At 57.6% G+C, this 25,599-nt stretch overlaps 13 protein-coding genes across 13 annotated transcripts; 7 read left to right on the top strand and 6 right to left on the bottom strand.

Annotated features, from left to right (window-relative positions):
- Window positions 1–1,053: 1,053 nt before the first annotated feature.
- Window positions 1,054–1,660, top strand: CcaverHIS019_0108530 (uncharacterized protein; the record flags this gene model as incomplete). The annotated part of the gene is made up of 3 exons (XM_060604157.1): window positions 1,054–1,223; window positions 1,261–1,385; window positions 1,416–1,660. 3 exons carry the CDS (start codon window positions 1,054–1,056, stop codon window positions 1,658–1,660), a joined length of 540 nt encoding a protein of 179 aa, XP_060453401.1.
- A 153-nt stretch (window positions 1,661–1,813) lies between these two features.
- On the bottom strand, window positions 1,814–2,383 carry CcaverHIS019_0108540 (uncharacterized protein; the record flags this gene model as incomplete). Its single annotated transcript, XM_060604158.1, has 3 exons — window positions 1,814–2,058; window positions 2,112–2,212; window positions 2,244–2,383. 3 exons carry the CDS (start codon window positions 2,381–2,383, stop codon window positions 1,814–1,816), a joined length of 486 nt encoding a protein of 161 aa, XP_060453402.1.
- A 671-nt stretch (window positions 2,384–3,054) lies between these two features.
- Window positions 3,055–4,140, top strand: CcaverHIS019_0108550 (uncharacterized protein; the record flags this gene model as incomplete). Its single annotated transcript, XM_060604159.1, has 4 exons — window positions 3,055–3,100; window positions 3,133–3,311; window positions 3,344–3,844; window positions 3,877–4,140. 4 exons carry the CDS (start codon window positions 3,055–3,057, stop codon window positions 4,138–4,140), a joined length of 990 nt encoding a protein of 329 aa, XP_060453403.1.
- A 251-nt stretch (window positions 4,141–4,391) lies between these two features.
- On the top strand, window positions 4,392–6,579 carry CcaverHIS019_0108560 (uncharacterized protein; the record flags this gene model as incomplete). Its single annotated transcript, XM_060604160.1, has 6 exons — window positions 4,392–4,576; window positions 4,622–4,769; window positions 4,805–4,887; window positions 4,923–5,092; window positions 5,130–5,876; window positions 5,924–6,579. 6 exons carry the CDS (start codon window positions 4,392–4,394, stop codon window positions 6,577–6,579), a joined length of 1,989 nt encoding a protein of 662 aa, XP_060453404.1.
- Window positions 6,580–7,180: 601 nt separating this feature from the next.
- Window positions 7,181–8,967, bottom strand: CcaverHIS019_0108570 (uncharacterized protein; the record flags this gene model as incomplete). The annotated part of the gene is made up of 2 exons (XM_060604161.1): window positions 7,181–8,657; window positions 8,705–8,967. The coding sequence occupies 2 exons, from the start codon at window positions 8,965–8,967 to the stop codon at window positions 7,181–7,183; spliced, it is 1,740 nt and encodes a 579-aa protein (XP_060453405.1).
- A 522-nt stretch (window positions 8,968–9,489) lies between these two features.
- On the top strand, window positions 9,490–10,608 carry CcaverHIS019_0108580 (uncharacterized protein; the record flags this gene model as incomplete). The annotated part of the gene is made up of 3 exons (XM_060604162.1): window positions 9,490–9,627; window positions 9,667–9,809; window positions 9,843–10,608. 3 exons carry the CDS (start codon window positions 9,490–9,492, stop codon window positions 10,606–10,608), a joined length of 1,047 nt encoding a protein of 348 aa, XP_060453406.1.
- A 535-nt stretch (window positions 10,609–11,143) lies between these two features.
- On the bottom strand, window positions 11,144–12,131 carry CcaverHIS019_0108590 (uncharacterized protein; the record flags this gene model as incomplete). The annotated part of the gene is made up of 4 exons (XM_060604163.1): window positions 11,144–11,329; window positions 11,365–11,646; window positions 11,760–12,038; window positions 12,072–12,131. 4 exons carry the CDS (start codon window positions 12,129–12,131, stop codon window positions 11,144–11,146), a joined length of 807 nt encoding a protein of 268 aa, XP_060453407.1.
- A 695-nt stretch (window positions 12,132–12,826) lies between these two features.
- Window positions 12,827–13,768, bottom strand: CcaverHIS019_0108600 (uncharacterized protein; the record flags this gene model as incomplete). Its single annotated transcript, XM_060604165.1, has 5 exons — window positions 12,827–13,006; window positions 13,038–13,227; window positions 13,264–13,355; window positions 13,401–13,679; window positions 13,712–13,768. 5 exons carry the CDS (start codon window positions 13,766–13,768, stop codon window positions 12,827–12,829), a joined length of 798 nt encoding a protein of 265 aa, XP_060453408.1.
- A 1,502-nt stretch (window positions 13,769–15,270) lies between these two features.
- CcaverHIS019_0108610 (uncharacterized protein) lies at window positions 15,271–15,912 on the top strand (the record flags this gene model as incomplete). Its single annotated transcript, XM_060604166.1, has 4 exons — window positions 15,271–15,654; window positions 15,689–15,754; window positions 15,789–15,827; window positions 15,862–15,912. 4 exons carry the CDS (start codon window positions 15,271–15,273, stop codon window positions 15,910–15,912), a joined length of 540 nt encoding a protein of 179 aa, XP_060453409.1.
- An 85-nt stretch (window positions 15,913–15,997) lies between these two features.
- CcaverHIS019_0108620 (uncharacterized protein) lies at window positions 15,998–16,743 on the bottom strand (the record flags this gene model as incomplete). Its single annotated transcript, XM_060604167.1, has 3 exons — window positions 15,998–16,124; window positions 16,159–16,264; window positions 16,296–16,743. The coding sequence occupies 3 exons, from the start codon at window positions 16,741–16,743 to the stop codon at window positions 15,998–16,000; spliced, it is 681 nt and encodes a 226-aa protein (XP_060453410.1).
- Window positions 16,744–17,408: 665 nt separating this feature from the next.
- CcaverHIS019_0108630 (uncharacterized protein) lies at window positions 17,409–19,058 on the bottom strand (the record flags this gene model as incomplete). The annotated part of the gene is made up of 2 exons (XM_060604168.1): window positions 17,409–18,821; window positions 18,867–19,058. The coding sequence occupies 2 exons, from the start codon at window positions 19,056–19,058 to the stop codon at window positions 17,409–17,411; spliced, it is 1,605 nt and encodes a 534-aa protein (XP_060453411.1).
- Window positions 19,059–20,788: 1,730 nt separating this feature from the next.
- On the top strand, window positions 20,789–22,169 carry CcaverHIS019_0108640 (uncharacterized protein; the record flags this gene model as incomplete). The annotated part of the gene is made up of 2 exons (XM_060604169.1): window positions 20,789–20,986; window positions 21,114–22,169. The coding sequence occupies 2 exons, from the start codon at window positions 20,789–20,791 to the stop codon at window positions 22,167–22,169; spliced, it is 1,254 nt and encodes a 417-aa protein (XP_060453412.1).
- An 875-nt stretch (window positions 22,170–23,044) lies between these two features.
- On the top strand, window positions 23,045–25,072 carry CcaverHIS019_0108650 (uncharacterized protein; the record flags this gene model as incomplete). The annotated part of the gene is made up of 1 exon (XM_060604170.1): window positions 23,045–25,072. One exon carries the CDS (start codon window positions 23,045–23,047, stop codon window positions 25,070–25,072), a length of 2,028 nt encoding a protein of 675 aa, XP_060453413.1.
- Window positions 25,073–25,599: the final 527 nt, after the last annotated feature.

Raw genomic sequence — 25,599 nt, forward strand, 5'->3', positions numbered from 1 at the left:
GAGGGACTGACTGTTGAGAGTGAACAAGTGAGAACGCGGTCATTGTTTGCGTGATACAAAGTGAGAAACAGCGCCGATGACCGAGTGGAAAAGGTGCCGGCCTTAAGTTTGATTTACGCTTGAGATCCGGTGGCGAGAGCCTTCCTGGGTTCGAACCCCAGTCGGCGCAGATTCTTTTAGTTTGGAGCGAGGGTGCGATCTAGATACCAGGGAATTGCGTGGCGGCGCTCGGGGCAGAAACAATTCGACCAGGATTGTTCTGTTGCATGAGTGAGCGGCGCGTCCTCAAGGCCTCAGCTCTAGACCATGTGACAAGGACGCTCCAGGTGAGAATGTCCCGGCCCATACGTACCCCCGAGCTCAAGCTCTCCCTGTTCAGGCTGGGTCTATTCTAGGCCGGCAACCAACCTCCACGTTCCTCACCTCGACAAATTTCCTCTCCCTCAATCTTGACACTTGCCGCACGAACAGCTTGGCACCCAATCCTCTCTGAGAGACCGAGGGAACTTAGGCCATAAGCTGCAGGCAAACCAAAGAGAGTGTGCCGCCAACTCCCCCAGATCCTCTCTTCAAATCCCTCCTCCCCCGAACAGCCAAAAGAGCTGTACACTCCGACAACTGCATGATTCGAACATGCGCTCCCGAAGGAAATTGATCGAGGACATTCGAGTCAATCGCGTTAACCACTCCGCCAAGTTGCCTGTTGAGAAGTGGGATTTTGACTGTGTAGAAGAGCTTCCCTTAGTGTTCCGGGTGAGTGGATTGGATCAGCTTGGTTGGCACAATTTGTAACCAGTGCTGTTTGTGAGTAGTGGAGGGTTCAGCGATCAGCGACCCAGTCCATGTAGACGTTTTGTCAATGTCACGCAGCCTCGGTGTCCCAGAATCTCTTTGTTCGAGCCCCGCACCGGTTCCGCTTGGCATACCTCGGTGCCAAGCATTGACCACGTGAGCCGGTCCAACGTCATACAACTCCAGCCACTCGGCCGACACACATATTCCAACGCCATCCAGGACAATCTTGGCATTCTTCACATCCTCATCAACATCACCATGTACATTCCAACATGGGCGACCCGCGTCCTTGCCCTCCTCGACAACGTCTCCCCTCCCTCATCGGACCTGGCACCAAAGCGGACCTGGCACCTCCTAGGCGAGGATGGGGACGGCAAGACGTGTTACCTCTCAGTCGATAAGGTAGAGGTGGGCGCGCTGGCCAAGCTGTGAGTAGGCTACAACATGGAATAGAGCTGATGACAGGGAGGTCGTCGAGGGCGATGCACCGCCAGGCGACCAGGGCGTGTGGGCCGTTCAGCCCGTCAGTGGTGCCTGGCTGTGGAAGCTCTTCGTGCCCGACACCAACCTCTGTCTACGCACGCACCTCGGTAAGTGAGGTTCAGGTTATGCTGATGCAGCAACCGAGAAGGGGCGGATACGTTCGGTCGAGCTTGCCGAGTGTGATCGTAAACTTCCTGGTGCGGCGGATACGTGGCAGCTCGACTGGCTCGACCACAAGCGCACGCATGCGAGCTTTATCTTGCTTGACGATACGCGGTTCCGCCTCAGCTTCAAGGACCACACTATTGGAGCGGTGAGGCACGTGAAGGGATGGGAGCAGGACTTTGAGGTGCGCAAGGCGGTGTGGCCGCATCTCGACTAGGCGGTAGGCGGGAGGCAACAGGAGGATACGAGAAAAGAGCAGATCCGAGGTGATGTATCGAGACCAAGCTTGCAAGAGATCCAGATATGCATTGTCCTATTCACCTAGTGTCCGTTCACAGTGTCCTGGCCCACAGGCCGATGGGAAGAGCCCCTACGAGATCGAGAAGACCTGGTTCTGGTTGTGCTTGTAACAGTTCCACATCTGCAGCTGGTTACCGGGCCCGAGGTTGCCATCGCGCAGGTCGAGGCAGAAGTCACCCAGAGCCTTCTCCTTGACGGAGAAAACGTTGCGCTTGAACTCGAACGTCTGGCCAGCCTCGTGGCCGAGCGTGCCGCACGGGTAGAGCTTGGCGAGCTCACCATTGGCGGGGTGCCAGCCGTACGGCGGGCGGCGGTCTGGTTTCAGTGGGGTCCTGGGGGTGTGGAATAAGGACGGAGGGATGACTCACGCGTGCCAACATCCACGCACCAGTCAGTACCGGCGAGCTTGATGAACGTCGTGCCACGACGCACTTCCCAATCCTGCGTCGCACTGCCACAGCAATCCGTACTACTGTCAGTTCCGCCTATCTCTCACATACAAAGTAACGGCCTTGCTGATATACACCTGAGAGAGGTCGCCGTTGGCACCCTCGACGTCGAGACACTTTCGGCGGTTGTTGCGACCGGGATGCACGCTCGTCGCGGCAACAGTGACCATGAGGAGAGTCCAGAGGAGCATGATTGTAAGGAGTTTGGTGAGTTGGAGCGTCTGGCTCGCCGTCAAGGACGGTTTTGTACTCCAAACCTGTCCTGGTGCGAAGGAATGTAATGACATGCCAAGAGATTCGTGACGAATAGTATAAGGTTCTAGATCTGATTCATTGTATGCTACATCATCTGACTTTGACTTGCAGATGCCCAATCTACATCGCCTCCAGGGATACCAGACTTATCCGCTTCGACAGAACCGCTCAGGCTTCCTGCTTACAGTGGGGCAGTATGACCAACTCGGATGGTTTGGCGCCACCCCTTTGTTAATTGCACAGCAATGCGCCTCATCGTGACTGACGATTGCGGACCAGGTTTAAGGAATGCCACCCTTATGTCTGTGCAGAATGAGGCGCTGGTGGGTGTGCTCACAAGTATCCGTCGTATGTATTAATCTAGCGAGTGTAGCGAGTCATTGAGAATGGAGAGGCAACAAAAGTTGGTGCGGCTGTATCACGGCTATCTAGAACAGTCAAAGTCGCCCTGATCGCCAGTTGCGCTTTTCGGCGTCTACTTGCCGCCTCCTCGGCATTCAATCTCAACTCCGGCCGCAACGCCGCCGCGGCGGCCACAAAGTAATGCTAGCACACTAGAAACCTAGAAACCTGCACCAGTGATACCCATCTACTCATCGACACAACCATGATCGCAGGCGGTAACGAGCACTTGCCAGCCAACATTGGCTTCAGTGGGTCACATCGCTTATCGCGCTGACGACAGTCGGCCTCGGTGCCATGGGTTTCTGGATGGCAGCCAACCTCCGACAGAAGCTTCCCCCTTCGACGGTCCTGTACATCAACGACGTGGTACAGGAAGCCGTGACGAGTTTCATGGTCCAGTTCTCTCATCTGGGTCCCGTGTTCCCGACCAAAAGCGCAGCGGACATGGTCGCCAATTGCGTAACTTGGAAAAGTGGATGGGCTGACAGAAGGATGTGATCATCTCAATCGTGCCAGAGGGCAAGCACGTTGCGCAAATCTTCCGTACAGACCCTGGCGGCGCACTCAGCATCCCTTGGCATGTGCGTGGTAAGCTGTTCATCGAGTGCAGCACAATCGACATCGAGACGTCCAAGGCTGTGGCGGAAGCCGTGACTGGTCTCGGAGGGACGTTTGTGGATGCGCCCGTGTCTGGCGGGCCAATGGGCTCCCAGGCCGGCACTCTCACATTCATGATGGGAGTTGGGGAGGGACATCCTCGCAAGGGCGAGATGGACAACATCATTCGGCTCATGGGCAAGAACCTGTTTGCCTGCGGTGGTCCAACGCTAGGTTTGGCGACCAAGGTGTGCAACAACTACATCTCAGGAACGATTGCCATCGCCACAAGCGAGGGCTTCAACCTCGCCATGAAGCTTGGCCTTGACCCAAGGACGTTCCACAAGGTGTTGAATGTCAGCACTGGAGGCAGCTGGGTGAATGCCCATTGTAATGTGAGTATCAACAACGGATGGGCTGACCCTAGCCGGTTCCGGGTATTGATCCCAAGTCGCCGGCGTCCAACGATTACGCGGGGGGATTCAAGGTCCAGTTCATGCGCAAGGATTACAACCTCGCTATCGAGGCGGCTAAGATGGCCGACGCAAACCTTTACCTCGGGCCAGCAGGGTTGGACGTGTACACTGGTGCGGCTGCCGACCCGGCCTGTGTTGACCGTGACTCACGAGTCGTGTATCGCTACATCGGGGGTAACGAGGAATGGATGGGCCGCAACGCGAGTAAGATGTAGGTCGAGAATGGGGGAGTGTTTCGCGCTTATCACCGTAGTCAGGAGTTGTAAAACTATGCACTTGTTCAGAAGTCAATGTGAAGCGGTTAAACCATCGGAGGGTGACAGACAAGCATGAAATCACCCGGATTAACAGAGCTCGGCTGATCCGAGACCCGACACTCGCTTCCCAAATCCACTCGAAACCCTTTCCCATCACTTCTTATCACAATACTCGCCACAGCCGCGCCACAGGCCCCACGGCACTAACCATGGCGTCGATAACCTATACCCCTACAGGCGCACTTCAGATCACCATCCTGCCTACCGACTGTGCTTGCGGGCACGCCCATCCGTCAGCCATGGACGAGTGGGACCGCGTCATCCGCACGGCGTCCAAGTGGCTGGCAGACCACGCCCCCGTCTGCCGTGGCTTCAGCGGCGTTGAACCATGGGCGTAAGTCTCGCCGTGGCTCTGGATGGGCTGATGGGTTGACGACAGACGCGGCGATTCGCCAGTGACGCTGCTCGTTGCCCGCCGGCCAAAGATGCCAGAAGCTGGGCCGCCGATGAAGGGCGACAAGCAGACGCGCTCGGCGTTTGGCTGTGACGCATGTAAGAAACGCAAGATCAAGTGCGATCAAGCGCGGGTGAGTTGTGAACAGCCTCAAAAAGACTCACGCAGCCGGTGTGCAACAACTGCTGCGCAAGCTCGAGGAAACGCGCACGGAGATGTGTCTATGCTTATGACATCATCGTGCGCCCGACGTGAGCTCAATCGTCTTGGGCGAGCTAAACCCCAGCGGAAATGAAGATCCAACGGTGGAGAGCCTGCAAGATGACAGTACACCTGGAGCGTCGCCCGGCAGTATGAGCATCGAGACCTCGGACCCCGTTCGGCCTCCTACGACCCTGGTCCCTCGGGCGCAGGCGGCACCACCTGATCCGATTCTTTATCCTGATCCATCCGACCGTGAGCTCAATTCAGCCGGCTCGTAGGCTGACCCAAGCTGCGCAGCTGCGTCCGCAGACTGTTGATGCCGAGGCGCTGTCAACGCTCGTGGACACACACGGTTTGACGTGGTTCATGAACGCGGCGGAGATTGTCGAGAAGCAGGTCCTCGCATCCAACCAGCGTCGTGCCTTTACAGAGTACCGCCACGCCGTACTCGAGCGCTGCTGGAATGCATACATCAACTACAACGGTAAACTCCCTCTCGAACTACCTTCCACACCAGTCGACACGCACACGCCGGGCCAGTTCGCCTCGGCCGTCAACTCAATGCTCGCCCTCCCCGGACTGGACTCGCTCTCCTCTCCATCTGCCGAGGCGATCACGCCTGAGCAGTTAGCGGACCTGACCCAGGCTGCGCTACTGCACGCGTTCGTCTCGGTTGGGGCGACGCACTACGCTTACTGGGCGGGAAAGCGGGGAGAGGCTTCAGAGGATCACATGCGCGGTGGCGCGGCGCTGATTCAGCTTAGCACTAATGCTCTCCTACAGGTCCTCAGGCTGCAGGAAGCTCAGGCTGCGCGCCACGAGGAATGGGAGGAGGAGATCGACGCCAAGCTTCTCCTGGCCTTCTCGCTCGCCGTCACGTACCGCGTGTGCGCGGTCGACCCCCTTGGGCCAGCGACGCTCCGGCTGGAATGCGAGTGGATCGCGCGACGGGGCGGACCAGGAGCCATGATTAGCGATGCGGTCCTGACTCCGGCTCAGATGGAGCTCATTCCCGCTGTACTCAACGACGCGATCTGTGAGTATCAGTTGCCTGGTCTTTGTCTGCAGTCGAGTTGACAACAGACGCTCTCCAGCGCGGCGAGCCGAGTTTCCTCCCCCCCGACGCGGCGTGGCTCGACACGATCCCCGTAGCCCATCGCCTCATCCCCGAAGGCTACGGAATATCCCTCGAGATGGCCAAGTTTCTCCTCGAAACCGTCGCCGTCCTCTATGGCCCTTGTGCGGACCGCGCAGATCGTCTGACAGCACTACACAACACGCTATCCAACGCCCTAGTGGACATCTACGCCTCGGCCCATCCCGCCCGCGTACAAGCGGGCGACATGCTGTATCGCCAGGCACTGATCTGCCTCGTTTGTCTCGACGGCCTCGACGTCCCTCCCGACGACCCACAGCTCGTATCTGCGAGTGACGCGATTCTTGAGCTCTTCGCAGAGGTCGTGTACGGCGACATATACACTGTGCGCTGGGCCCTTCCACTGCTCGTTGGCGGGGGCCTTGCGCGCAAGTTGAGCGAGGAGGAGCGCGAACGGGGCGAACGAGACCGCCGGGATGAGGCCGGGCGCATCTTCGACGCAATGGCGGACACGTGTGGGCTCGCGGACATTGAAGCTGCGCGGGCCCTCACGGAACAAGTGTGGGAGAGGCGGGATAAGGGACTGCCTTGGAGATGGAGAGATACGATGCGCGCAATGGGTGTCGAGTTGTTCTTTGTGTAGGCAGGTAGAGCCCGGTATCTTCTTTCCGAAGCCCGTCAAAGATATGTCAACGAGATGCATAGGCATGTAGTCAGACTACTTCTCCCACCTGCTGACGTCTCACTGACGTCTCGCTTACATTAAACAACCCACACTCCTCGTCAGGAAGGAGGACTGGCTGCACCACACTGCCTGATGACTCCAGCGACCCAGCCTTGAGTCTGCGACTTCCCTGAGCAAATTATAGGAGCTCAAGCTGCCCCAAAGCATCTAAAGCGACAACGGCCGCTTCGAACAGCGATTCTGGATAAGAATCTTCACGTTTTAGGCGACACCGAAACCACAAACCCGTGCTCCAGGCCGCTTAGCTCAGCTGGTTAGAGCATTGTACTAATACGCAGAGCGTATCAGTAATGCAAAGGTCGGCAGTTCGATCCTGTCAGTGGTCAGCGTACTCTTTTGGGAGTGCGTGCTTGTGTTTTGGTGGCCTGGACAGATGAGAGATGGAGAGATGTGATGTGGCTAGCCCGGCCCTAGTCTACCGAGACTTGGAGTGTGTCCAGGGAGTTCTGACGGGGCCTACCTATGCATGTTTACAATCTATTCTACTGCACTGCAGAATCTACCATGGGAGTGTGAGACTTGGGTCGGTGATAAAGTACGACATGTCGTGCCCAGGCTCGATCTCGAGTTTGGAGAAGCCGCTGCCGAGGTACGCAAACATGTTCTCGTCGTCGTACTCGATGTCCATGTCCTCGAAGCGCGGCGTCTTGGTCATGTCGAAGAAGTGCAGCTTGCTTCCGGGATGAATGGCAATGACCGGCCCGTCCGCTTTACCATTCTTGTACCACGAGCTGCAGGTAGAGCTCCAGGCGGTGGTGGGCATCATGGCGTTACGGTGGATGTTGAACTTGCGCACCACCTCCTTCTTGGGCGAGATGGAGCGGATGCCCTCGGCCTGCATCTTGCTAATGCACTTGAGCATGTAGTGTGAGCACCACTCGATTGTCTGTGTCAAGGATCCATGGGCAACCGGCGCGCTAGGCCCAAGGAACATGAAGTAGTTCGGGAACTCGTCGACCATGAGACTCATATATCCCTCGACGGGGCCGTTGTTCCATCGCTCCTTGAGGTCGGCGCCCTTCTTTCCCGTAAAGGGGAACCGGGGGAGGAGCGAGACGTCAAAGCCCGTCGCGCAAACGATCGCATCAACCTCATGTAGCTTTCCGTCCTTTGTGATCAGGCCGTTCTCGGTGATGCGTTCGATGGGGTCCGAAATCACCGACACGTGGTCCTCGCACAGGCTCTCGAGGAATCCATTGCCGGGAGTGAGGCGGCGACATCCGAGCGAAAACTTGGGCGTGAGAAGTTGCACCAGCTCGGGTTTCTTGACCAGCCGCGCGGCCATGTGTGCCCTCGCGACCTTGACTGCTGCCTCCTGCTCCTTGGTGTCTTTGAGGTACATCCGGAAACGAGCGTTGAGCGCGTCCTCGATATCCTTTCGATACGCGAGGAACTCATCCGGGTTCTCCGCCCACCGTTTCTTCTCCTCCTCCGTATACGCCTTATTCGAACCTTCTGGCCCGGCATATTGTGGCGCCGCACCGACCGGGGTGATCCAGGCGCCAGAGCGAATGAAACAAGTCATGCTGTCCACGATCGGAACCAGGGCCGGAACTGTCTGCACAGCACTAGACCCGACCCCGATACACGCGACTCGCTTCCCCTTGAAATCGTACTCCTGGTCCCAACGGGCCGTGTGCATCAACTTGCCCTTGAACTCCTGGATGCCCGGGATGTCGGGCCAGCGCCAGTTGTTGAGAATCCCGCTACCGTTGACGAGGAAGTCGGCACGGTCCTCAAACTCCCCGTTCGGGCCCTTGATCCCAACGACCCACTGCGCTGCGTCGTCGTCCCATCGTGCAGAAGTGACTTCGTGCCCGCACTTGAAGTGGTTGTGGAGGTTGTACTTGTCCACGACCGAGTTCATGTAGTCGCAGATCTCGGGGGAGCCAGAGTAGAAGTGCGACCAGTTCGGGTTCGGGTGGAAGCTGAACTGGTAGTCGTGCGAGGGCACGTCGCAGGCACAGCCGGGATACCTGGGGTTAGGTGGGGGGTGGTGAAGATGAGGAAGGGGGTGACTTACCGGTTGTCGAGCCAGGTTCCACCGAGCTCGGCGCTCTTCTCATACACGACGTGCTCAACCCCAGTCATCCACTTATCGATCTGGTATGCCATGTTGATACCACTAGCCCCGCCACCGATGGTGATGACCCGCACCCGCCGCTTCTGCCCGATATACTGGTCGCGCAGCTCATACCCGATCGCCTCCTGGTCGCCGTTTGGCGCGCCGAGGCCAGCCCATGGGTCCGGCGTTGCAGTGCGGTCGATGTTCGTGTCGATGGTCATGGTGATTGTGAGTACAGTTAGAAGTTGGGAGTCGGAGCTTATCTAGTTCGACATCCGGTGCGGCCGTACTCGAGCATTCTACGTAAACAGTTCTGACGGACGTGATTTAGCCGTAGTAGAGAGAACGTCGGCGATGGCCGAGTGATTGCCGGTCCGGGTGGAATGACCGAATCCCGAGATTGACATGTTGTTCTCTTGTTCTCAACTTGGCAGACAAGAACAGTGCGCTTGTTTGCCGAGACGACATGCTCGATGTGGATGAGCAGTGACAAAGCCTCAGATTGTTGTCTCTCCAAAGTGCTCCTCACTGTCCGTGGATTCGTGGAGGAAAGCTATGGGAACGCTTCATGCATGTCAACAAAGCTGACAGGCACCATCAGATCGACAAACCCTCCCCACTCGGCGATAGCCGCCTACTATTCAACTAATTCAGGCAACCGAAAGGCAGCTCAACTGCCCACTACTTGACCAACTGGGTTAACCATACCTGACAATTGCCATCCAACCATGGTAACAGCGACAATGACCATGACAGAAGGGGTGACCCTCTACCCCGACCCCGTACACAACGTCCCGCCCTCCGTTCGGAGCGACGGACCCCGTGTGTTGGGCGGGTGGGATCTCGACCAGCTCGAGCTCCAAGGCAACCAGGGTGGCGTGGTTCGTTGCACCTTTCCTCCCCCATCATAACTGACCCAGATTCCATCCTCCTACCTCTCGTGGTTGACTCCAATCTCGGCCTCCGCGCCGATCGAGGACATCCGCGCGGTATACGAGCGCGACGGCGTGGTACACATCCGCGGCCTGCTGGATAGAGAGGACGTCCTCTCTACCCGCGAGAAGTATGTCTTGCCTGACGAATCTGGCTAACCCAGATTCTTCAACTTTGTCTCTCGTTCAGGCGTTCTGAAACCCGGCACATCCCCCCGAGATGCCATCTACAACACGTCCCTCGATCCGTCCAAGTTCCCAGGACCCAGCGCAACCCAATTCAATCGCTCCCAGAACGACAACGCGCTGCTCGATTACAGTACCCGTGCCGGAAGGGAGGACTTTATCGTCTCGTTCTCGGACCAGCCGGCCCTCCTCGACTTGGTAGGCCGCCTCATGTCGTGGAAAGAACCAATGCGGTTTCGCCGTCAACTCCTCCGCACCAATATCCCAAAATCATACAATACCGCCACGAGGGTACACTACGACCAAATGTATCTGCGCAAGATGGAGCCGGGAGCGGTGACGGCATGGATTCCAATGGGAGACGTATCGCCCGTCTCGGGGGGCCTGCTTTATCTCGAGGGGTCGAGAGACATGGGGCTGGAGATTGAGCGCTCTTTTCTCGACAGGAACTCGAGCTTGCCGGCCGAGGAACAGGTCAGCGCGTTCAACCAGAACATGCTGCATGGCGGGGGGTTGACTAAGGACTGTGCTGCTTTTGCGCGGGCCACTAATCGACGTTGGCTGGTTGGCGATTATCGGGCGGGAGATGTCGTGCTCCACCACTCGTGTATGATCCACTGTAGTGCCAACAACGAAGATCCGGATGATCGGATTCGCTTGGCTACGGACGTTCGGTTCGCGGATAGGCAGGCGCCATTCGACGATAGGTGGAATGAGTTCTACTACGCCGGAGACGGCAAGTGAGGTAGCAACGGATGTATCGAAACTAGGTTGGTTGTGTACATGTAGCTGAGATGTGGCGGCGCGATGTGGCTTCCCGATTCCGAACCACAGATGTCAAATCGCTCATCAACGCCACACCTACGAGTCGAAGCCAGTATGATAAGCCTCCAAAGCCTCTGCCACGCCTCGGAACTGGTGACGTGCCGTGGCCCGAGTCCAGACGACAGCTTTCAAGCCTTCCAGCCCCTATGGTGTAATGGTAACACGTGAGTCTCATAATCTCTAGCCCTCAGTTCGATTCTGAGTGGGGGCATCTTTTTCGATGTCTCCATGGCGTTGTTGGTATTCAGGAGGAGGTGGGAGGATTCAAGGAATGTCAAATGTCCCAGGATGAGAAAAGTTGAGAAGAACCCGACACATCCTGTCCCGTGCGCGTACTGTACAATTATCGTCACAAACTATCACGCGTCACACCTTGTACCCAACCCTGTCACATCGAGGATGTACTTCTGACCTATCGTTGTCCCTAGAGTCCTAACCAAACGCCGGAATCATTCTAGTGAGTCATGAGGCCGCCGTCGGCCTGCCACGTCGTGCCGTTGACGTACGAGGCCTTCTCCGAGAGCATGAAGGTGATGACGTCGGCCATCTCCGCGGGCTGACCAGGGCGGGCGGCGGGGCAGCGCTCAGGCTGCGTGCCATGCGTGAGCATGGCGGTCGCACCAGGGCTATTCCGGGTCATCTGTTGTCAGCTCATTGACCCGACAATCAACTCACGGCCGTGTCAATCCACCCGGGCGCAATGGCGTTGATGCGGATCTGCTGGCCAGAGTAGTCGACAGCGGCGACCTTGGTCATGCCAACGACAGCGTGCTTCGAGGTCGTGTAAGCTACACCTCCTGGGATGGCCTTGTATCCGGCAATAGAGGCAATGTTGACGATGGCGCCGCGCTGGCTACGGGGTCCGGCATTCAGAGGCTCCTGCTTGGCCATCTGGGCAAGCTCGTGCTTGAGCGAGAGGAATGTGCCGCGCTCATTGATGTTGATCACGCGTTCGTACTAGGGTCAGCTTTTGGAATCAGAATTGGGAATAATGGTGCAAGTGCAAGTGGAAGCGGAGGTGGAAGCGGAGGCGGAAGCGAGTTTCCGCCTTTCTATCAAGTTTGCCTCACCTCCTCAAGAGCAGTTTCGCCAATCTTGAAGCCGCCACCAGCAACACCAGCCGAGTTGAGGCAGTAGTCGATACGGCCCCACTTGTCCACCGCCTGGGCGACCATGGCCTGAACCTGCTCCTCGACGTTGACGTCGACGACAGCGACCTCGACATCGGCGTCGGGGTAAGTCTGGACAAGCTCGGCACGGAACTTGTTCAAAAGGTCCTCGTTACGGTCGGCGACAATGACACGACGAACACCAGCGTCCAGAAGAGCCTTGACGGTAGCAGCGCCAATCTGACATCAGCAAGTTTGGTGGAATAGACGCACGCCGGAAGCACCGCCAGTGACGAGGCCGACACCGGTCATAGAGTTTGTGGAGACGGTCATGATGTGTGTGTGTGTGGATGAATGCATGGAGGAGGGCAACAAGTGGTTGATTTATGGGCTTGTGGAAAGGAGGAAGGTCTGGCATTACCGCATGTTCGCAACCGGCGACAGGGCAAAAGCGGGGCCCGATACACATTGTGGGGAAATACCCGGAGCACAATCCTTAATTGCCGGCCATGGTTAACGCCCGCGGCGAAACCTCACCGTCCAGTAGCGTTGTGCTATGCTATAGTTGTATAGTTATACATAGCCAGCGATAGCTTATGGCGGTCTATCAACTTGATCTCAGCTTGTTCGGCTACGTCCGTCCCTTCTAAACGACGGGTATCTGTCGGCACTTTACTCCTACAATCAGCGGATCCCGTGATCACAACTAGCTTGGCTTTGACGGCGACGTCCGTTTGTACTGGGACAAACCCTCGCTGTCTAAGTGACACTCTACTGGGAGGCCAGAGGACAATACGCGGAACCGAGCGCTCAGTACCCCGAGTTACAGACCTCCGAGTTACGGACCCATGTCCAACTACGTACGTCACCGCCAGCTGGTTTCCCTCGTCAGCCATTGTGCTACGCCGCTTCGACTGATCTGGCGTTCGGTTCTTCACGAACTGGTCGACGTCACTCCCTCCCTTCAAGACGTACAAGCAGAGCTCGACTTGATACATTGTTGCTTCTTCAGAGTCACAAACCACCAATCACGCCAGGAGCCCGCCCTCGGCCTGCCAAGTCGTGCCGTTCACATACGACGCCTTCTCGGACATCATGAAGACGATGACGTCGGCGATCTCGTCCGGCTGGCCCGGACGCGCAAGAGGGCAGCTCTCGGGACGCGTCTCCATCTCGACGAGAGCGTGGATCCCCGGCGGCGCAGTCATCTGGTGTGAGCTAGTCCTGTCAGTGACTCACGGCCGTCTCGATCCATCCCGGCGCAATGGCATTCACGCGGATCTGCCTGCCTGTATAGTCGATGGCCGCGACCTTTGTCATGCCAATCACGGCGTGCTTGGATGTACAGTATGGCACGGCGGTTGCGAGCCCCTTGAATCCGAGAATGGAGGCAATGTTGACAATCGCACCCCGCTGTCCACGCCGACCACTATTATCAGCCCATCCAAGTCTAGCTGGAACGCACGGGTGGAGAGGCTCCTGCTTGTCCATCTGGGCGAGCTCGTACTTGAGACAGAGGAATGTTCCGGTCTGGTTGATGTTGACTGTGTAGTTGTACTAGTGTCAGCTGTGCTTGTGTGCTTGTGTGCTTCTGATTCTTACCGCCTCGAGCGTCGTGTCACCAATCTTGCCACCCGCACTCCCAACACCCGCCGAGTTGAGGCAGTAGTCGATACGCCCAAACTTTTCCACGGCACGAGTGACCATGGCCTTAACCATGTCCTCGTTGGTCACGTCGACGGTGAAGAGCTCGAACTCGGCATCGGGGTACGTCTGGTGCAAGTCGGCACGGGTTTTGAGCAGCGCTTCGTCATTCACGTCCGCCATGAGAACCCGGCGCACGCCGGCTTCAAGCAGCGCCTGTACGGTCGCCTTGCCGATCTGGGGTCAGCCGGGTTGAATCCGAGACGAACACCAGAGGCTGCGCCTGTGACGAGGCCGACACCGTTCATGCTTCCAGTGTTCGTCATGTTGTCTGTTTGGTTGGAGTGTGGGTGACGTGAGAAGCGCAGCGTCTCACGTCCGGCTATGTAGTGCTCTTGTCTAAAGTGGGACACGTGTCTTCGGCCATTCCTGCTCGGTGTGGATTTGTATTCATCCTGCGGACCAGATCAGCCGCGCACCGGCCCTCTGGATCCTCCCAAACAACATGTACATCTCAACAAGATGGGCGCTCAGCTTCGAGATGAGCAGTTGAACATCGCCAATGGCTGTTCCTCCAACGTAGTATGCGACGTCGTGGGGAGTGTTACCACTGGCAACCTCCGCTTATTGACAAAGTCCACGTGACGCTCGTTTGGTGAGCCACCAGCGCCACCCGCCATGCTCAGCTGATGTGAGCATGACGTCCGTGGATGCAAGATTGCCCATGTCTCTATCGTCTTCTGCCCGAGAACCGGAATGCTGGTACGGGCCTGATTCCATCCGCGTTGGAGATCAACAGCTGTTCTGCTGCAACATTCCGCATCCCAGCCCTGTCGAACTCAAGGCAAGGTACTGCCGCTCGGCATGGATGGACAAGCTACCAGATGCCCTGCATAGACCCGGCGATTTCCTCGCAAACACTGCCAAGTTGGCCGATGAACCACGCGGCTCGGCGAAAGAACACCGTTCAGCATGTAGTAGCAGATACGCTGATGTCCCTGCCGCAAAGATTACATCTCCAACATTGCATGCTGGTGCGAGAGAAAAAAGCAGGGAGAAGAAAAAGATACGTATCAGTTGTGAGTTTCGAACTCACGGCCTTTCGCGTGTGAAGCGAACGCTCTCCCACTGAGCTAAACTGACTGAAAATGTTGGATGTTCCTTGGATTTCTCGGTACGTCTATATATCTCATTCCTAATTGTCAACGGCCAAGGTCTTTTCATCCCAGCTTCGCCACTGGTAAATGGTATCACTTGTTCACTGCGGCAACGCTGGTGAGAATGCGCGGAACCCGCCCGCACCGAGTCTGGCCCTCGACCAGGCCATCACGGGGTCGGTGTAAGGTAGTGTACCCGCATCGTAGAACCTCAAGTGGCTGCGGCGGCTTCGGGCGCGCAGGCGAACTCATGAGGCGTGTCGAAGCGGAGGGAGTGGGAGGGGCGGGGACGGACGAAGCGAGGGAGGGAATGGGAGGGGCGGGGACGGGGACGGACGAAGCGAGGGACGACGAGTTGTTGTGATGGCGTACGCCTCGTAAAGCGACTACAGGGGCGTACGGCAATGACGGTCAGTAACTTCTCCAGCCAGCACCGTGTCCGACGCGCCAAAGTTGTGGGATAATACATTGCTGAGGATCTGGTGAGTTTCTCCAAGAGGGCGCTGACAGCTGGAGTTCTGGGAACCACTCCTCAAACGTACGAGTAAAAACCGGGGATATTTACTGGATCTGCCATGATGTATCATGGTATCATTGGGCGCAGTGTGATGTGTGACGCGTAATCCTCATCTAGTCAGCGCAACTCACCCATCTCCATCTCCCAATCCACCATGGACCTCCTCTCCGCCACGACCCCCGAACATCCTTCCAAACCCCACCCACTCGAAGTACAGAGCGGTACCAAGCTCCGCCTACACATCGAGCGCATCCCGCCAACCAGCACATCGGTCGTGCACATCAGCCGGGCAATTGGCATCGCCAACGAGATTCTGCTCGGTCTCTTTCCGGCCACCTACAATTCCGAAGCTTATGCTGAGGCATTTGGCCGCTGTCGCTCGGTATCTCTAGTGGTCGCGTGCGTGCGGACCTTTTTCGAAGTGGAGAGTGTGTTGGCCGAACGACACGCCGTCGACGAGATTGCGCGCAAGCGCGCACAAGAGATGAATGAGGCGGCGCCGAAAAGTGTGGCCGAGGTCGGTCCGGAAGTTGTTATTGTGGGTTGGGTTGGGTTGGGATGGACTGACATAGAACGATAGCCAAAGCTGTTCGTCGTACCTCGAGCCGGGCGAGCCGACGGGATTCCTTGGCCGCCGGGTATGTTGGGATATAATTGAATGACTGACGGAAGGCTTCCGCTCCAGCTTCACCTGGCTTCCTATCCCGCCGCGTGAGTATCTCCCGACCAAGCTGATCAGTTCTAGTCCTCGCGCAGTCCTAGCCCACACCGCCGTGTCCCAGCGCCTCCCAAGTAGTCCAGGTCCCTAGTCACAGACTCATCCATGAATGCTTCAGTCTATACAGTACCTCCTAGCTTGGCTCGCTACGCGCTGCCCTCCTTTACGCTCGAAGCTCCTCGGGCGTGTCGGGCTGGTGCTTCCAGTCCGCAGCGATGAACTCGGGAAGCGACGAGACGTGCTTGAATACAGCGGCGCACGTGGGGTAATCGGCGAGGTTGGCGCCGAAGCTTGGGTCAATCATCCCCCACAATTTTAACTCACCGGAGACAAGTATACATCTGCGGTGCGAGGGCCACATCCGCAAGCGTAAGACTGTCGCCATACGCAAACTTTCCCCCCGAGTATTTCTTCAGTAACCCCTCAAGCGCTATTGTCAGCTCCCCCTTTCCTAAACTCACCCTGCAGCCCAGCCTCATTAACCTCCTTTGCCCACACCTCACTATCTCCTCCCATCCCCTTAACCCTCTGGAGTGTCTTGAGATTTGCGAGCGGCTGCATATCGCAAACCAGCACGTCAATTATACTCCTAACTAAAGCCTTTCCCTTTTCAGAGGCCGGCATCAGAGAGCCGCACTTGGACGAAGGGCCAAACACCGCATCGAGGTATTCCATAATCGCCGCACTTTGGGTCAAGTACCACTCCTCCCCATTTTCCGAGACTTTGAGGGTGGGAACAGCGCCGCTGGGGTTGAGAGAGGTGTACGAGGCCGAGCGCTGGTCGCCCTTGAGAAGGTGGATGTACTCGCTCTCGTAGGGGGTTCCTTGGAGTGAGAGGAGGGTGCGGACGCGGGTGGCGGCCGACGAACGGAAGTATGTGTAGAGTGTGAGGGTGGGGGCGGGGGACATTTTGGCGACAAGTGGGACGAACGACGAGATGAGTAATGGGTAGGAGAGTAGATATGGGGTATGGGGTTCGGGAAATCCAAGATTATCTAAGATGATGTTGTGCTTTATCCGGAGCAAGTATACCCGTTCCATGCCGATCCCTGACAGTAACCAAGTGCGAGGCCAAGCCGAGGTACAACAGGTACAGCCCACTTGTTACCAATCACAGAGAGCATGTGCGACATTCAGCTGACATTAGTAGAATAGCAGCTGCTCGTTGCCCACATGACGTGACGACGTAAATGCTTCGGTGATGCATCGGTGGGGTGGGGCCAGAACTGCTCGCCGGAGCTGCTCGTCAGGTGACAATGGATCTAAGGATGGGAATGTGGGAACCTCAGAACCTTGGAGTGCGAACGAACGCTGAGTGCGAACACTGCATAGCACTACGCGGACCTACTCTGGTGGGCAAGGCCATACTGGTGCTGGGGCCTCGCACTTTCCGTTGATTGTCACACCCGCCTCCCCTGCGCTGCCATGTCCAAGCAATCAACTCCAAGCAATCAACGTCGGTGCAATGCGGTCTCATCTCAGTACAAATCGTCTTCTACTACTATCATCCCAATGAATCAGGGCTTTATGCGTGTGGGTTGTGGGGGAGTGGAGGGGGAGGAGAGGGTAGCTGTCTACTGCTTGTTGGTCATCGAAGCAGCAAGCTTGAGCTCGGCACGGCTCTTCTCCTCGGTGATCCAGTCCTCGATCGTGTCGGCGTCACGCGGGATAAACTTGATCTTGAATTCGCGGGGCTGGCTCGAGAGACCACGGGGGTTGGAGCACGCGGTGGCCGGGTTGATGTCATAGTCCTTGGAGCCAACCTCGAGCTTGAAGAAGTAGATGAGCTTGCAGAAGGCGACGTAGAGCTCGCGGTTGGCAAGGTGGACACCTGCGCACATGCGGCGGCCGGCACCGAACGAGTAGTGAGCCTGCTGGTTGGCCTCGGACTTGTCCATGAAGCGCTCGGGACGGAAGTTCTCAAAGTCACCGTAGCGCTCGGCGTCGTGGTGGATAGCCCAGGCGTTGAGGAAGACAGTAGTGCCGTCGGGGATGGTGACGCCGCGCCACTCCGAGTCGCCAATGGTGGCACGGGGAAGAGCAAGCTTGAGGACCGAGAAGTAGCGCGAGCACTCCTTGTGCAGGGCAGTGATGTACTCGACAACCTCCTCGTTAGAGTCGGGGATGGCACCGTGGTACACCTCGTTGATGGCCTGGTACGCCTTCTCCTGGATCTCGGGGTGCTTGGCAAGGAAGCCGACCGACCAGATAAACGTGTTGGCAAGAGTGTCAAGACCGGCAGAGACCATGGAGAGACAGATGGACGAGAGCTCGAGGTCGGTGAGCTGTGCCTCGGGGTCCTTGAGAATGTTGCCCATGATGCAGGGAATGTCGGTGCCGTTGCGGACGCGGGCCTTGAGGTCGTCGAGCATCTTCTTCATGTACTTGTCACGGCGCTTGCGGGCGTCCTCGGCAACGTCGACGGTGCCCTTGGAGGTGGGGAGGTAGCGGAGAAGGGGAACGTAGTCGGCCATGTCGTTGGAGAGCGAGCGGAAGTTGGCGACAATAGTCTCGACCTCGATAATCTCGTGGAACATGGTGTCGGAAATGTCGTCGAGGCGAGCACCGTAGTTGACGACGAGAGAGACGTTGAGAGCCAGGCGCTGGAGGTACGAGTACGGGTTGATCTCCTTGGAGCCCTTGCCGCAGTCACGGTAGATGTCCTCGATGAGGGCAAGAGTCTCGCGGTCGATAATGGGAACGTACGACTGGACGGCGGTCCTGTTCAGAGCAGTGGCGGCAGCACGACGCTTGCGCTTGCACGAGTCATCCCATGGGGACGAGCCGATGGTGAAGCCAGCCGACGACGAGACGACATTGTGGAAGTTGTGGAACAGAGGACGCGAAATGTAGACGTTTCCGAGGTCACCGAAGAGGTACTTTGCGGCCTCGGCAGTGTTGACAATGACAACCTCACGCTCGCCGAGTGTGACCTTGTAGACGGCGCCGTACTTCTTCGACCACTTGTAGTAGGTCTGAGCGGCATCCTGGAGTCAGTGCGGTTTTAAGGGCCAAGGAGGCGAGTAACTCACGTCGTCGAGCGACAGAAGGTTGCCGAAGATGGGAAGCGGGGTGGGGCCGGGGAGGTGGATCTGGCCGCGGGCGTAGCGGAGGTAGTGGACGACGCTGATGGCAAGAAGGGCGACGCCGACAATAGCGAACGTCTGGCTGTTGAAGCCGAGTTGGATATTGTTGAGATCAAAGGCGCTGAGCTTGGAAGTCATGGTGATTGGTGTGGGAAAGAGACCATGTACTGTCCCAAGTTTATAAGGTATGTCAACCCAGCCAACGTCGGGTATACCACTCGAACTGTAGCTCACTCTGTTCTCTCGGTCATCATTCGGTTTCCTTGGTGGGCATACGTTAACGAAGTCTAGCAGAGTTCAGTATAGCCTGGCCAGTTTACGCACAGATCCAAATCGGAGGTCATGTGGGCACTGGTTGCGGGGAGATGACTTCGGGAGTGATTCTGAGTGGTTGATCGGTTGACGAGAAAGGATCAAATCGGTTACCTCGGAATGATCAGTCGGGTATACTCTTTGGCTTCACTTTCACTGTATCGGGTAAAACACTACTTCCAAAGAAGTGGTCCCTTGTCAATGAGACAACGTGGTGATGACTGTTCGTTACTGGGGGTGGGGGTGAACTACTGTCTCTCCATACGATCCGCTGCCTTCCGCGGAGCCGGGCTTGGTCCTGGCCCTGGCCCTGGCTGCTGGCAGCACAGCGCAGCGCACTCGCTCCAGGTACCCAGGTACTAAGGCAAGAGCTAACATCACCAGACGTTCTGACGTCCAGCTATCGGAACTTGGGATAGCTTGTTCCGGAGGCTCGTTCCACTAAGCGGCCGGCGCCGACATGGTGACATTGAGGGGATGCGCTCAGTCCTTCTGCCTTGGAAGAACCAGGCTCTACGCCGATTAAGCTTAACGGTCTATCTGAGACCTCATGGCGTTCTCAAGTCGTGCTGACTAAAGCGCTGGTTGGCGGATGATCACTCAATCTCACGTTTCATGAGTTTCCTCAGTTTCACCCAGCCTTGATAAATCGTGTCAACATTGGCCATGGGAGCCAACTGGTTCGGATGCACTTGAACTGGTCCAAACCTTGTCATTGGGCTGCCTTGCTTGCTCCGTCATCTGTCGTAGTCTCATAACAGCAAATGCATTATAGCTAAAGTCCAGAACCCCGGTTCACTTCCCGCCATGAGTGCCAAGCACAACTCGGTTCCATGCACAAGAAAGGTTGAGTGAGAGCCCCATGACGATGAGCGTCGCACATCTACGGCAACATCCAGAACATGTACTATCGAGTCCACCTGACTTTTGGCTGGGAGTTTTGGTTGGACACGCCACCTGACAACCGGCTTGGAGTTAGGTGCAGCTCGAGATAACCGAGGTCATGTGTTTCACTCCAAGTCTATCAGACACCGGCCTGGAGATCAGCGTCATGAGGCAAGGTGGCCGACACCTCATCTCTCTGGCAGTGCGACAGGTTGCTCGACAGTTGTCAAGTAGAGTGGCGCCCACAGTTGCGGGCTGCTGGGAGAGGCGAGTGCCAGAGTGCCATCCCCACTTTGTGGATCCCACGTGAGAGCAGTCCTTGGGGTTGGGGTGGAATTGCTGGGAATGGATGCGGAACCGCCTGAAACGATACACCTCGTAATCAGAACTTATATTGGTGACAGACGGAGTCCCGCTATCTGAGACGAAACAGAGCTAGACGGGTGCATGGATGCTGGTTGATGTTGATTAACGGCCGAGACGGCGACCGTGGCGGAAGATTGTCGGTGACTGTCTTGCCCCTTCCCTGGATAGTACGGCAAAACCATGTGTTGATGCGACTTGGAATAGCCGTCTCGGTCAGTGCCCACTCTATGATGATGACGATTGTCGATAAAAGCAACTGCCCCCACTCTCCGTCTTGACTCTTCATCTCTTCACACACATCCAAAATGCCAGGCAAGAGCTTTGTCCAGTACTCCCCCGACAGCCCGTTCCCCATCGAGAACTGCCCGTACGGCGTGTTCTCGACTGCCGACAAGGGGCCCCGGCCTGGTGTCGCTATCGGCGACAAGATCCTCGACCTTGATGCGCTCTCGCGTACCCAGCACTGGGCAAAGGCACCTGTTCCGGCCGAGGTTGTCCAGAAGGTGAGTTTGGTTGACGGTATGAGAGCCAGTAGAAGCTGGCGGTCTGGCCTCGTCGGACTCGGACTCGACAGCTTTGCGAGCCCAGCATCGCTCAACATCCAGCTTGCTTAACGCGTGCTGACCCCAGGGCACCCTTGACGCTCTCGCTGCTCGTGACCCCGAGGAGTGGGTCAAGTTCCGCTCGTTCGTGCAGGAGACTCTCGGCCCCAACTCGCCGATCGCAGGTGACGCCTCGCTTCTCGTCAACCAGAAGGACGCCACGATGCACATGCCTATCACGATTGGCGACTACACCGACTTTTACGCTTCGTACGAGCACGCATTCAACTGCGGTGTCCTCTTCCGCGACCCCAAGAACGCCATCCAGCCCAACTGGAAGCATCTTCCCGTTGGATACCACGGTCGCGCTTCGTCGGTCGTGATCAGCGGCACGCCATTCCACCGCCCCGTCGGCCAGATCCTCGACAAGCCTGGAGACAAGCAGCCTATCTTCTCGCCGTGCCGTAAGCTCGACTACGAGCTGGAGATGGGCGTCATCTACGGAGGCAAGGAGACCAAGCTCGGTGAGCGCCTCTCGCCGGCCGAGTGCCGTCGCCGTACGTTCGGCCTCGTCATCCTCAACGACTGGAGTGCCCGTGACATCCAGGCGTGGGAGTACGTTCCTCTCGGCCCCTTCCTTTCCAAGAACTTCTGTACCTCTATCTCGCCTTGGGTCGTCAACCCCGCCGCTCTTGAGCCCTTCAAGACCAAGCAGTACGAGCACGAGTTTGAGCTCCTCCCCTACCTCCAGGACAAGGACGGGTTCAACTACGACATCCCCCTCAAGGTCGAGATCAAGCCCGAGGGCGAGGAGGCGTTTGAGCAGGTCTCGCTCTCCAACACCCAGCACCTGTACTACACTTTTGCGCAGATGTGGGCGCACCACTCGTGCACTGGCTGCCGCCTCCGTCCCTCGGACATGCTCGGCTCGGGCACCATCTCGGCACCCCGCCGGGACGGTCTCGGCTCGCTCCTCGAAAAGTCCAACGGCGGTAAGGACCCCTACACCCTCGGTAAGCGCAACGACATGACGTTCCTCCGCGACGGCGACGTTGTGCGCATGAGCGCCGTCGCCCAGGGCGACGGGTACTGCATCGGCTTTGGCGCGGTCGAGGGCCAGGTCCTTCCCCCTTATGAGCAGTAGATGGGTTTCCCAGATTGTAATTCTACCATTGTAGAGGTCGTGCGCATGGATATCATACAGGCTTGCGTTGGGATGTGTCCAGTTGATTGAATATTCTGAACACTCGTCCACGTCTCCTCTCCGTCCGGTGAACACCGACGCGCATCAGGCATCAACCGTAATATCCGTAAGGCCCGAAACGGACCAGCCCTGTGGGTGTTGCTTACCCCATACTTGTACTGCTGGCCCCGTCATCTAAGAATAAAAAATCAGTCAGTTAACCAGAGAATAATCTAACCAGCCAGTCACCCTGTCTTGAATTGAACGCAGAGTGCCTCGGGTAAAGCATGAATACGAGGGGTAGTGCGGGAGACGACGAGGGCCCCCATCCACCACGTGGTATCGCGGGGGAACATCCTGATGAGCTTCGAATACCCGCCCGTGCCCCCCTTCCGCCCCTTCCCCCTCCCCGCATCTTTCTCTCTGTCTCATCATTCTCGGTCATCCTCCCAGTTACTAATTCACGCTCGAGGTTACAAACGGCCAAAGCGCTCATCAAGAGCATCAGGCGACGCCGACACCCCTTCCCGCGTCACCCTCCACCTCGGCCTCGCCATCCGGCCAACTTATACCCTACCCGACTGCTCGACTCACTCCGGTTCTCGGTAATGCCAACTGTCCCCGCGGAGCGCATCAGGACCCTGCGCGCATGTGCTGCCTGTTCGGCACGCAAAGTCAAATGCGACGGGCTGGACCAGTGTGCGGCGTGCAAGAAACACGGAGTCCAATGTGTCTATGTTAACAGCGGCAAGAAACGGGGCCCGCCAAAGGGTGCACCGGCCCGTGGCGGGCCTAAACGCCGAGTGGCGCCCGATTCGACGAGTCCAACAGCACTAATGGAGACCAAGCCGCTGATAGGCGACATGCGACCGCCAGCGAGTGTGGATCGCCGCCTCGCGCCCATGGTACGTATCGTCACTCCACCGACAATGGGGAGCGCATCACCAGTCGCGCCGTTCGACAGCATGCTCGGCCTTGAGACCGAGACTATGCCTGAGAGCATCGAGGGCATAATGGACGGCTTCCATCACGGTCTCCTCTCCCCAGTTACAGGACAGAGCTCTACTGTGCGTCTCCCACAACAGATGTCGATCCCCCAGATGGTGCCTGTTGGCGGGAGTCCGGCGTCGGCGTCGCCCAGCGTCGGTGCAATCGTCGGTCTCACCGACGATCAGATGGACGAGCTCCTCCTCATCTACGAAACATTTATCCACCAACATTGGCCGATCATCTATCTACCCGCTCTGCGGAGCCTGCGCTCTCTCGAGACGCAGAGTCCGCTCGTTTTCGACGCCGTCCTAGCGCTCTCAGCCACCAACCAGGACCTGGGCAACGTCGTCATGGGCGACTCACCGAGCGAGGCCCGCTACGTCCGCGGACCATATGGTGTGCTCTCGGAGAATCTGGTCGAGAGCGTACGGCAGCGCATCCTCTCCTCTCTTGGGACATGCGACCTACCCACCATCCAAGCGTGCATCCTCATCACCCTCGTGGATATCGGTTACGGACGCATGCAGTTTGCATACCACATGGGCGGCATTGCGTGCCGCATGGCAATTGACCTTGGGCTCCACACCATGCACGGGCTAGCGGGCGCGCGAACCACACCCGGACGTAAAGAGCATGAACAGTATCGCACGCTGTGGGCGTGCTTTATCCTCGACAAGGTCCTCGCAGCGCTGCTCCAGCGTCCACCGATGATGCGCAGCGTCGTCATCGACACACCCCGGCCAAGCACTATGGAACGCGACGAGCTCGACCTTTGGCTCGCAGGCCGCGCGAGCCAGTACCTCCAACCTGCGGCTCTGAGTGTCATGGAGTGCTCCAAGTCGCATGCGCTGAGCTCGTTCAACGCGTGGATCGACATCATGGTCATCCTCGAAGACATTCTCGAACACGTGTACCGTCCATCCGAGTGTCGCGCGCGTATAGAGAACCCCGAAATCGCGGGCCGGCATTACGACGAGCTCGTTGTCGGCATCGACGGTGCGCTCCGTGCATGGCGCCGTAACCTCCCCACACATTTGCAATGGGAAGACGGGGATCCAAGGGCACACCAGTGTGTCGGGCCGCACATACTCACCATGCGTGGATGGTACTATACCTGCATGTTACTGGTGCATCGACCGCGTGTGCCGTTTCTGGACGCGGCCGCGAGCCCACACAACGACGCGGCCGAGGCCCTCTCGCGCATGTCGCACCCGTCGGCAAGCACTCCCGCCACGCCAGCACACAAGCGTCTTCCGAAAGGCATTGATGCGAGTCGAGACGCTGCCAGTTCAATCTGCGACGTCCTAGAGGGATACAAGCACTCATTCCGGGTACGCAAGTTCCCTTCCATGTGGGTATACATGATCTTCCAGGCCGGCACCGTGCATGGTGGCCTGGCTGCGCGGCCGAGTCCGTCTCCATTCGAGCCGGAGATACAGTTTGGACAGTTGGGGCAGTTGGGATTTAGCCCGCAGCGTGTGGAGAGTTTCCAGCGCCTCGAGCAGTGCATCAGTCGGCTCGACCAGATCGGTTTTACGTGGGCGAGCGCGAGCCATCACTCGGAGATTCTGCGACGTATCAGCGCTCTCGGAGCCAAGACGCGCCCCCCCAGTCCGCGGTACGACGAATTCGTCAGCAAGGGTCAGAATGTATTCGATCTGGTGCCGAGTTCGGGGACCACGCCCAATCCGGACCAGCTGAACGCGGCCCTCGACCCGAATCAACAGCAGAACGACGACCTCCTCAACTCGTGGATGCTGTTCTGGGCGGGTATGCCGACGGCATCAGACGACATTGGTCTCTGGCACGGTTTCGAGAGCATGTTCACAGACAACCCGCAGATTAACCCGACAAACCACCCGCCATTGCCATAGCCCCGCCTCGTAGTTGTATAGTTTAGTGTATTCGTAGTCTACTTGAGAGCAGCGAGCAGGCGTTCGTGGCCGGCTGACAAGCTGCAAACGTAGAGGCAACTTGCCAACGGTGTCCGGTGTGCGGTATCGCTGTATGGCCGGTGAGGATGCACGCAGGCAAGATGTCATGATATGAGTCGACTCCATGAAAATGAGCATTCCAGTCTTGGCAGCGTCCCTGCCCAGCTGCCCAGCCTGTTTGCGCCCAAAAATACAGACTGGACGTACTCCCTGGTGACACAGGGCCTATTTTGATCGGGACTCGAGACTCGGGCCGCAAACGTTAAACACATTCTGTCAGTGGCGCATCTCTGCGCAGCATGCTTGCGTTTCGGAAGCCATCAGTCTCACCAGCTCATCCACGGTGCCCGATAGCATGGGTGAGGCGGCGGCCGATTACTGCTGTGGTTCTAGATACATCGTTGACAACCATCGTCATGGGAGGGTGATGACGCCGTGTGCCGTAAAGGATGGTTTGTTGGTCCGAG

Source organism: Cutaneotrichosporon cavernicola (genome assembly GCF_030864355.1).
Source record: "Cutaneotrichosporon cavernicola HIS019 DNA, chromosome: 1".
NCBI lineage: Eukaryota > Fungi > Basidiomycota > Tremellomycetes > Trichosporonales > Trichosporonaceae > Cutaneotrichosporon > Cutaneotrichosporon cavernicola.